We start from the raw sequence: 11,563 nt of genomic DNA on the forward strand, positions 1-11,563 counted from the left end.
CCTCCCACCTGCAGAGACTTGCTCCTGCTACAACACAACATTTGACACAAGAGGATTCTTTGCACAAAACAAAAAAACCTTGGTGCAAAATTCACAGAGTGGCAATTAAAATGCACAAGGAAGGAGCCATGAAAATAATGTTTATTTGTGTGCATGTGTGTGTGTCTAAAGCTGTCCAACTTGAGCCTAAATATTCCATTGATACCAAAATACCAGCTATTGAAATGTAAATGTGAACATTTAGGTTAATTCATGATGCATTCAAAATATATCACTCGCTTAATGTAGAGGACTGCCTGGCTGTTTGAGTGTGTGTGTGTTGAGTGCTGAGCCTTTTCTGTGAACATTTGTGTGTCTGATACTTTATCTCCCATGTGCGGACAGTGTGGCGTTGTTAAAGACACAGCCCATGCGCTTGTATAAACATGAATGAGCCTCTTTTACGTAACAGAGCAGGGTATGACCCTTATTTCCACTAATTATGAAACACAGTGGTCTCAGTAAGCTTTTTAACAGTTTAAGTACAAGCATATAGCCGCTATCTGTAAAATGGAATTAGAGGGGATAGAGGTTTTAGAGAGAAGCAATGAGGGAGTGAAGGAAGAAGGGAAGAAAATAGGAAAATAAAATAACTGGAAGAATAGAAGAAAGTCAGAAAGAGAAAAAGAGTTGAATGAAGAGGTAGAATGAGTAAGAGAAGAAAAGAAGAAGAAGAAAGAGAGGATGAGAGAAACAGAGAGAGAGGTTGGGAGCACTGTAATAATGTTTGGCCTTGGTCTGCCAGTGGGGTCCTTCCCCTTAAGAAGCCAACAGGAATGTGAGGAATGCTGCATGAGAAGAAAAAGGAAGGAGAGGAGGAGAGGGGGAGAAACAGAGGAGGATGATGGGAAAGAAAGAAAAGCCAAGAGGGAGGAGGAGGAGGAGGAAGGAGAAAAGTGGGGAATCCAGAGTGAGATGAAGATAGAAAGAGGGAGACAGGAAGATGAAGGCAGGGGGTAATATGAGGAGGGGGTGGGTGGGTGGGTGGGGGGCACTGAGGAAAAGACTTATTATCTTTAGTGGGCTGAGTAAACACAAAGAACAAAGAGGATAAAAATAATAAGGCTGGAAAATATTTGGGAGGAAAAAACTTGAGCTCTGTTTGTGTTTTTATTTTTGTGCACGGAGATATTCATGTATGCACGCAAGCATGTGTTTGTGTGTGTTCATATACTTGAATTCATGTGCACTTGTGTGAATGTGTCTGTGTGTGTGTGTGAGAGAGAGAGAGAGAGTATCAGGGTGTGGTTCTAAATTCATACTCAAAGTTTGTCTTCGCCAACGATCTCAGCACCAGAAACTTCACACCTACAGAAAATAATCTTTTGCCATGTTTGACAGTGTTTTCAGTAAGAATCTGCTTCAGTCTTGTGGCGGTCAGTTGATAATCATGAGATACAGACGTTGCACATCAGCACGTATGTGCTCAAATCGTGTGTGATCTCTCTGTTTCTTGGAAGATAACGTGGTGGCTACTGAGTTATTTAAAGGACTAAATATGCAGAATGCTGCGACTGAAGAAAATTACACCTTTGGCCTCCAGAGAGTGAACTCGCTGAGGACATAGCTGCAGTACTGACCTACAAAGCCTAAACACAGTGACTACAGACAGAGTTAAGACCAGAATCTGCTGTTCTAGAATTTGCTTTACCATATAAAACACTGCTGTGCTGTAAAAATATGTAATATAAAATAACACTCACAACTTCACTCACAGGAACACAGCAACTATCAAGTCAATGCTATCTGGTGAGGTTGTCATCAACTAATATTAGGTAAATTCTGATCACCTGACATCTGGTTGTCTTTTATGGTTTTATGCCACAAAACTAAATAAGACAGCAGTTAAATGGATTCGTAATATAGAAAAAATAGTAGCTACAATAAAAGGTAACTTCAGCAAAGTAGCAATATCTCTGCTTTTAAAACAAGTAATTTGGCTTGTTTTGGTGTGGCTTGGTTTTGCTAACTTTTTTGGCCACTTGGGAGTGGCAGAAACATACTCTGAAAACAACACAAACAGCGCCACTTTGTAAGTTAATATATTGTGTTAACAGCTGGCACTAAAAAGCTTCACAGAGCTGTTCTCTGGTTTCATCACTGTGAACAGCCAGGTTGTCGTCTTATCCATTGTTATTGTGAATACACTGATTTTCCCTGCTTTAAGCTAGATTTAAATCACATATCTAAGTTCATAATTTTAGAGCTGCAGTCACTGGTCAATTCATCCATTCAAGAGAAAATCACTGTTTTCAGAATCATTCTTAATCATAATCATGATCAAATAATCAGCCAGTCTGTTGCATGGTTTGCTGGCCAGCAAGGATTTTATGTGGTGTATTTAAATCAAGCTCTGACCTGGCATCTGGTATAAAGGTCATAATGGGATTCAGTGTCTGACACATTGTAAGCCTACATAGATGAATAAGCCAGACACATACACATATCCCCCAGAATGACACTATATATTGAGCAAACATAAATGGAAACCTAACCAAGACACAATCATACATTCCCTTACAGCCCGTACACACAAGCATGTTCAAAATGTTTCCATGGTGTGTGTGTGTGTGTGTGTGTGCATGTGTGAAAAAGCAAGACAGAGCGAGTGTCTGAAAAGACCAGCCACATCGAAAGCCTTGGTGACACGAGCAGTCCACAGAAACACAATGGATCGCTGACAGACATTTTCCACAACAGAGCAACGGTGTCATGTGTGCAGTCGTCACTAACTGGTGTTGAGAGGTTAAATAAAGAAGTAATGTGACTTTTTTTTTCCAGGGGGCATATAGAATAATAAATTAAGCATTGCAATCTCAGGAGTAATATTACAGATACCAGTGTACATTTTCTGAAACACAATTATAGTCAAAGAAAATAAGTAGCTGCATTACTGCCACCAAAGCCGTTCAACGTCAGGGTCATGTAGTGCTGAAAGACCACAGCAAAGATGGAGCTGAATACTTAAATTGAAAGATGTTCATATGTGAATGAATTGCAGCCTCTTTTGAACATTTGATCTGGTTAAATTGAAAGTGAACTGAGGTCAGCTCCAGCGACAACCCAAGCAGAGTGAATAATAAAGGGCTGAGGATCCTTTACACCCTAAGGATGTTAGGAGTTACGGCAAGTTGTTCAAAACACAGTAAGAAACCATAGCAACCGCAGGAAAATCCCAGGGATATCAACAGCACACACACACACACACACACACACACACACATACACATATGAACTCTCAAAACAGCAAAGTCAAATCAAATCAAAACTCACCCTTTTAACACCCACCATTCTGAACAACAACAAGCCTGAGAAGCGTGAGCGTGTGTGTAGGAAACACCCAGACAAGCCAAAAATAGCTCTACTCTCTCGTTCCCCATCTCTCGCTTTCAATCCCTCACTCTCTTTCTCTTTTGCTCTCTCTCTCTCTGTCTCTCGCTTGTGTCACTATTGATAGGAAAAAAAAATAAGCTAATGTTCCCGCACGGAAAATATCACCCACTTAAGAGTGCACTTGAATGTGAGAATATGAGACTGAGTATATGATTGAGTGTATGGGGGGAATAATGACTATTTTGGTATAACTGTTTGCACTAGGGGAAACATAAAGCTTCTCACAAGAGGGAAACATTAGTAGGTTGAAATTGGTCTGGTCTTCTGACACATCGAGCTGACGAGGGAAGTCGGACATTCCTTAAGAATATTATAGAAAATGAGAAGGTAATGCTGGTAACTGTATTTTCCTTGTGTCAAAATGAAGTTAGGTCTGGGTAGAAGTGAAACAGGGTGTATTCCCCCTGCATCATTTGCACATTTTTGATGCTGTCACACCCACAGATATCTTGCTTTGGTCCAAACCATGATGGCAACTGTGTCAGTTTGTTTATCTTCAGGATGCCCAATTACAAGTGAAGCAGGGTTTGTAAACAAAGGTCACATGGACTCACAAGTAGCATGTTTACCGGACAGTTTTAGTAACCTGTCATCCAGCTGAATTAGAGATTTTTAAACAAATGTAATTGCAGTCTGTGTTAAATAAGCAAAGCCTGCTAGTGTGGACCTGTTCCTCTGGCAGTACCAACCTGAGCTACAATAGGCCAACTGAGTGTGTGCTTAAAAGATCATTCTGAGTAATTACAACTTGGGTCTTTTTTTCTTAGTTTTGGCCATCACATCTTTCTGTTACAATAACACTATAATCACTAAAGTAATTGAGATCTGGGAATGTGCTGACACCCCCCAACAAAGTCTGATGGAGCAAGAAGCTCAGATGACCAAGCATATTGTAAAAACCAATATAAAACCAACATGTTTGGAAATAAAACATAACTGTGACAAGCATGGTGGGTCAAAGTTGTTCCAGGAAATCCATCTGAAGTTTGGGTGATGCTTTTACTGCTAAACTTTGTTTTCTCTTCTAAATAAGTTTGGTCAAACCTCTGATTGTCTAACTGTTTGTGTCTCTCATCCTGTCTCAATTGTTTTTAGCCGTTTAATGTACAATGGGGAATAAAATTCAAAGGGAGAGCCAACAGAGCAGTGGAGAGAAAATAGAGAGATGCCTCAGGAATTATTGTTGAGTTAGTGGCTGGTTCACCAAAAAGCCCTTTACTTATAGTCTCCATGTCCTGAAGCCTCTAAACCAAGTATGATTTCACAAACACTATACACATTAACTCCCCTGTATCGCTCTCTAGTGTGACCAGGCCTTTACTAATGGGAGGACAAAAACTGAAAATAAAAGCCTGTTTGAAAGAAATTAGTTATCCTCATATGATTGGCATGTCAGTGACTAACATATGGGGAAATCAGGTTTTTTTTTAAATTCATCTGTGTGTTTTCTGTCATAATTATAATATTAATATAAGAATACCAAACAGGTTAATCTAATGAACATTATGTTTTGTGTGTGTGTGTGTGTGTGTGTGTTCTGCTTTTGGCTCTAAAAAGGCTTGGCCCTCTTCACTGGTGTTCATACCAGCATGTGAAAAAGAAGTTGGCTGTCAGATGAAACAACAAAACCAAAATGTGCTTCAGGTCGTTTTTCTGTTATTAGATAAGATTGTTCTCTGCCGTGACAGACCACAGCAGCAGTTTTCTCAGAAGCGCTTCACAGTTTTTGTCATCTTTGTGGAATTATTTGGTGACATTTGAGTTTGTATGCTGTTGCTCTCACAGGGACAAACTATCAGAAGTGCTCCAGTTTGACACAGACAGTTTGTCTGACCTCAGCTGCCCTGTCAAAAAGCAAACATAAACACTTCTAACACACAACTGGTCTGTTTAATGTGACGCCTCGTCCATCCTTGCCATATGGCTCAGGCTTGGCCACAGTACAGCAGTACGGAGCAGGCAGGGGTTCAGTGCCTTGCTCAAAGACACTTCAGTAGGACAAGTAGCAAAGGAAAAAGGCTTAAATGAAAAGCTCTGAAACCTTGGAGCCTAAACCAAACTGAATGTAACATCATTTTAGGATAACACTAATTGCAACCTAGCATGTAATATATCAAACAAGGGATAACTTTGTCATTTTAAACCCACGACTGGATGACAGTGTTTTTCCAAGGCTCAGTAGGCTGATATCAATTTTAGACTTGAATATAATTAAAGTAGAAGGGCAATGTTTTATAACCTCACTAACTATCTGTCTGGCTAAGATAAGATACAGTAAGGTAAACTTCATTGTCCCTGCGGGGAAATTTATCTTGACTGAAAACAGCAACAAACAGCGGCACAGGACGAAAAAACGTCGCACAGTTCTCATCACACACTATGAAAGACTTTCTACACTCTCTGTCACTGATGATTGATGAAAATGAAGTCTCTCAGTCGGGAACTTATGTTTTCTCTGGTGTTTTCAGTGAAAGGTTACACCTCTCCTCTCTGCTGTGCCCTCTGTGGGAATTTAAGAGACAGAACAAGTAAGAGAAAGAGAGACAGATGGCTTTTCCTTGCAGGATATCCTGTTCTAAGTAGAGCTGCTGGGCTCATTCTGACCTCCTCACCCCTCTTGACCCCACGACCTACTCATAGTTTACGCTCACGTCTTTTACCCAAATCCTCTGCCCAAATCTCTTTGTATTCTTTCAGTTTTTCTCTGGCCTCTTTGCTTTCTCTTCTTCCTAACTCCTCCATCACACTCACAGGTGTCACTTTAATTCTCCCTCCTTCCTTTTTCTCTTTGTACTTCTGTCCACACCCACTCAATACTTCCAGCCTTCTTGTCCTCCTCACTTCTATAGTCTTCTCTACCTCTCTGCCTTTGCTGGTAAAGTCACAGTAAACATTCTTTGCCAACTCAATTAATCAATTTAGGACATAAAGCCATCACTGAAAAAACAGTAAAACACAATTATGTATTTGCACCTGTTAGCCAGAAAATCGTACAGTGTTCACTGAATTCAGGGATGAGAAAAACAAAATGAAAGTCAAAAATAATTTGACTTGATTTTCTTCAAACCACTGACACTCATGAAAAAAGGTGGCTTAGTCTAGTTATATGTATTATATTAGTATTATATAACACTATTTTAGAATTAGTGCTTAAGTGCAGCCCTGCAATAGACTGGCCCCAGCTCGCGCCCAGTGTCAGCTGGGAATGGCTACAGCTAAGGATGAGCAGTATACATAATGGATGGATGAATATCATTTAAAAAAAACACTGTTGCACAGAGAATAAATAAAAACAGAAAATTGATTAAAGGCTGAAGTGAAGAGATAAGTTGTTTTTAAAGATGTCAGTGAAGGAGGAAGATGTATTTCTTAGTGGCAAACTAACTTTTGATTTGAACTGTGTGTGTCAAATGATTGATGATTGACTGATCAGTAGATCTGAGGAGTCTGGAAGCAGCAGGCACGATAAGGCTGTCTGACAGAATGTGATAATAGAAGCAAGAGAAAATAAAAGCATGAACTATAATCGCCAACAGTTTTATAAACAATTAAACACTATATTAATAGTGAACAGTGAACATATACCTTTAGGGTACATTTAATTCATTTGAGTAACTTTTTTGACTAGCTGCAAACATCACACTGTGATATGGGTAAGTTGTATTATCTACATGTTAACATGTTAACTTTAAATCTATTGTACAGCTGGTCAGTGACACAGCTGTGACACACAACTTCATCCATGTTCTCTTTGACTCTTTTCAACTTTCTTTTACAAATCTTTAAAATGACACATCCACCAAAATCTCACTTGTTTTTCTCAGCATGTGCGTCATATGCTGAAAAAGAATATCCTCCTAATACTATCTTGGAACAAATGAAAAGATCTGTCGGTAAGCTTGAGATTGTTATAGTTTCCTGAATCAAGTGTAATTTTCTCAGTACTACTGGTGTGTTCTGCCATGTTCTGTCTTGATTCATGATACTCAGGATATCATTACAGCAAATTTATAAAAGACACTGTGATGATGTCACTCTTTCAGCAGCACTAATTGGAAAACTACACACAAAGACACCCCCACCGTGATTATAAAAAAATCTTAATTTGACTAAAAAAAATAAGTTAGACTCTCATAGCAAAAAAAAATTAAAATCCTTCAGGTGTCATTTCTTGCCCTCAAAGACCCCATTTTTTGTCCTCCCCTACTCTCTCTTCATGACAGCCTCTCTGTTTCTCTCTTGCTCACACCAAGCCCTCCCACCCTGCGGTATAACTGGAATCCATTAGCTGATGAATGGTTGTTTGTGTTTTTTCAAGCTCAACAGCGCCACCCCTGGTCTGTGTGGCCAAAGTGAGCGATACCAAAACATTTGCTGTGATTAGAGGAGTAATTAGCCAATCATCTTCTGACCTGTGAGCCAACCCTGAGGTCAAAGAGACACAGAGTGGGCTGCTTCCCAGGTGGTTTCCCATGAAAACCATCAGATAGCAAATATATAGTGGAGTCATTGTATGCAGACAGATGACACATACACACACACGCACACGCACACATACACAAAACACATGCAGTTCTGTGTCTGTATCCCGGCCTCACTGCATGCATGCGTGTCTTAGAGTGTGTGCTGCTGCTTGCATTTAAATGGGATCCCAGCAGGCCGAGTGCAGAGTTTGTCCAGATAGGCTGCGGTGGAAATCAACACTTCCTGCTTCCTGTGGCGAAAGGGAAGTGCTACCGTCGCTGTCCCCTTATCGCTGGATACACAGGCAGCACAGAGGGAGGAAGGCAGGGAGGGAGGGAAGAGGAAGAGGAGGAGGAAGAGGAGAAGGACGGTGGTCAAGCAGGCCAGACAAAGGGAGAGGACTAAAGAAGCAGATGGGACTGAGTGTCTAAAAGGGTTTTTTTTCTTAATTATCATTATTTCTGGCAGAAAAAGCTCCGAAATCAGTAAATGATGATCAAAGGGGAGTGATGATGAGGACGAGAACATGTTTAAAGTATCTCCTGCAGGCTTGCAGTGATGATGTATACAGTATTTCTACTTAATGATTATTTTTTTATGTGATCTCAGCTCTTTGGCTGCTTCGTTGTCCAGCTGCCTTCATCTCTCCTCTAGGAGATTGCAATAGCATTTGGCTACTGCTTGCTAGTTAATATTAGCCACTGAACTGCAAGGAAACATAGCATTTGACAGGTCTACAATGTCATTACATTGTTAATATTTTAAAGAATTATTTGTGTCATGATCAAAACCACATTGTAGTGGTCCATGCAAGCAAAATGACAAATCATTTTATTCTATTAAGTCAGTAGGATTGTGAGAGATCAAAAAAGTAGATAGCAAATGAAACTATTTATAGTTTTAATTAAACAAAGATACAAATTGTATAGAACTAAAAAAAACTACAGTGCTGCTGGTGTTTGTCATGTTGTCAGGAGCAACTACATGTAGCATCCGGGCAGATACAGATGGGAGAGCAGAGGAGAGAGACAAAGTGACAAAGATTGTCAGGAAAAGAAGAGACAAAAGACAGAAAGAAAATGAAAGTGTGCCGCACGCAAAAGAACAAATGCAACAAGTTGGATGCATTTTGCAGGTTGCAATCAGATTTACCCGCTTTTGTGAAGGAGCAAGAGTAAGAAAACGAGAAAGACAGAGGGATAGAGGGGGAAAGAGATGTTTGGGATCAGGGTGGAGAAGCTTTCAGCACTTGGGATTGTCCCAGATGGACACAAGCCGCTCCCTCCCTTTATAAACAGCCTCTGGCTTCTACCTCTCCTCTCCTCTCCGTCAATCTCTTCCTCTCTCCTTTAATATCTGTTGTTCAACTCAGCTCCCACTATGCAGGGATTCTGAGACCCTCAGCAGAAAATATGGACAAACTGACACTCTGTTTTTTCCTCTTTTCTTCTAACAATTTCATCTGTCCCCCGCCACCACCACCCCCCAATCTCTGCCATTTCCAAAGTCAACACACCACTAAATGCTGGGCTGACTCACTTCCACTGTGGGTGGCTCTGTTTCCAATTTTCTCACCAACTCAGCCACCCCACCACCTTGGAAGAAAAGAAAAAAAAACCTTTGTCCAGAAAACAAAAAGTAGCCAACCAGACATGCAAAAGAGAGACACATTTTTCCAAGGTGCTCAGTGTTAAAGGGACAAAGGCATGCATGTAGATGCCGAGGGGAGACGAGGGGCAAAAACAAGCATGCTTCTCCCACTTCTTTTGTGGCTCTGAAATGGTTATCGCTGTTTTCCTTCCTTTCTTTCTCTTTGGGAGAGCGTGGGAGCGCCCTCAGAGCGCTGCAGAGAAACCACGGGGCTCATAACAACAGGAGGAAGCCGGTAACTTGAGTAACTCGGCAGAGAGAGGGATAAGGAGGAGAAGTGGAATGGGGAGCGGAGGAAAAGAGAAAGGCAGCAAGGGACAGAGAAACCTTCTCCAAGCGTCTCACATCTTTACATGTCTCCACATCTTCAAAACATGACATTGAGCTCATAGCAGCAGAAGAACAAAAACCACATTTACAAATAACCTGTTGCGTTTCCCACATGCTAACACACATACACACAAAGTGCCATTTTCATACACACACACACACACACTCACACACACACACACTCATCCCTCTGCACCCCAAATACAACTTTCCCAACCAGAGAGCTGCCTTACCAGACTGTGGTGTGAACATCCAGCATGAGGAGTGTGTTAGGATGTCCCATCAGTCATGTCCACGTACAGTTCAGTCCAGAGAGATCGAGCGCGATGAGGAGGACAACCAAACTACACACACATACACAAACACACAGGCACAGTATCAGTTCCCTCTGTCCAACTGTTGAGAAAGTGAGGGGCCGCAACAAAAGGCAACAGAGGGAGGGAGGGAGAGATCGAGGTAGAGAGAGAGAGAGAGAGAGACAGACAGAGGGAGAGAGATTAACCCCTCTGAGCTGACTGGTGGACTCTCTCCCTCCCTCTCATACACACACACACAGTTGGTTTGCCATATCACTGACTTCTTGTGTTTTCTCTCAAGTGCTAAGAGGAGGAAGGGAGAGCAGAGGGAGACCAGAGAGTATGTGTGTGTGTGTGTGTGTGCATGGTCATATTGTATTGTATTGTAGTGTGTGTGTGTGTGTGTGTGTGTATTTAAAGGTAGGAGGGACTGGCTGGCTCGAGTCCAGAGGCAGCCAGCCTGGTAGAAAAAGACAATAGCAGGAAACACTATATCAGGAGGAGGCAAAATACCAGCACAAAAATAATTAACAGACAGTGAAAAACAATGACATCCACCATGGAAAACACAGCCTGCAGCCTGCGCCAAACAATGACAGTGGAAGCAACAGAAAAGGGTTTTTTTTTGTTACCACAGGATATAAAAACCCCAAATCCAAAAAGATCTGAGGAGTTAGTGGTGATGAATGTCAGAAATGTTGTTATGGTGTTATTTTTGTAGCTGCAACATTTGACACAGAAATTGCAAACTGCATTTTTTGATGAAACTTTTGCAGAAAAGTTATGTATTTTCAGCTTTTTTTTGCATCTATCATCACTTTAAAGGTTTTTTTGTGTTTACTTTTTAATTTTTAAAACTTTTTTAGTGTTTTTTCATATACACTTGTGTGCGATTGCAAGCATGTAGACACACATTCCCCACGCAATCAGTCAGCCATGACTCCCACACAAATCTCACCACCAACCGCCCACACACACACACACACACACACACACACACACATACACACATTCCCTCGGCTGTAATCATATCTAGTGATAAGGGCAGCTTCCCCCAGCGGTCGCTGGCTCTCTGGGCTCCAACCACAGTGACTTACAATGGCCCTGTATTCTGAGCCTGCTCTGATTACACACACAAGGAGCTGCATTACACCCTGCTAATTCAATTTCCTTCCCTCCGGGTCAACCTTTGTGTGTGTCTGTGTTTGTGTGTGTATATGTGAGTGCATAAGGAGGAACTGATTAAGCAGTTGTTGAGAAGAACAAGCTGCTTGCACAAAAACTGACTGTAATAATCTGTGGGGGGTTGATAAGGATGTTGATCAATACCATAGTTGTTGTCCAGTTCTTGAAATTTCTGGTTGTTCTGTGTTGGTACAGTAAAACTTAAT

At 41.2% G+C, this 11,563-nt stretch overlaps 1 protein-coding gene across 4 annotated transcripts in view; it reads right to left on the reverse strand.

Moving 5' to 3' along the window:
• hdac7a (histone deacetylase 7a) overlaps positions 1–10,458 on the reverse strand; it is a 59,526-nt gene extending 49,068 nt beyond the window's left edge. The window contains exon 1 of one of the 4 annotated variants that reach the window (XM_018675304.2): positions 10,110–10,458. In XM_018675304.2, the coding sequence (XP_018530820.1) occupies positions 10,110–10,128 (19 nt within the window). In that variant the 5' untranslated portion in view covers positions 10,129–10,458. Of the gene's footprint in view, positions 1–3,312; positions 3,388–10,109 lie in introns of those variants that run through there. The other 3 variants (XM_018675306.2, XM_018675308.2, XM_018675307.2) reach the window with 3 other exon arrangements.
• Between the last annotated feature and the right edge of the window lie 1,105 nt (positions 10,459–11,563).

This window comes from Lates calcarifer, linkage group LG6 (assembly GCF_001640805.2).
Source record: "Lates calcarifer isolate ASB-BC8 linkage group LG6, TLL_Latcal_v3, whole genome shotgun sequence".
Lineage (NCBI taxonomy): Eukaryota > Metazoa > Chordata > Actinopteri > Centropomidae > Lates > Lates calcarifer.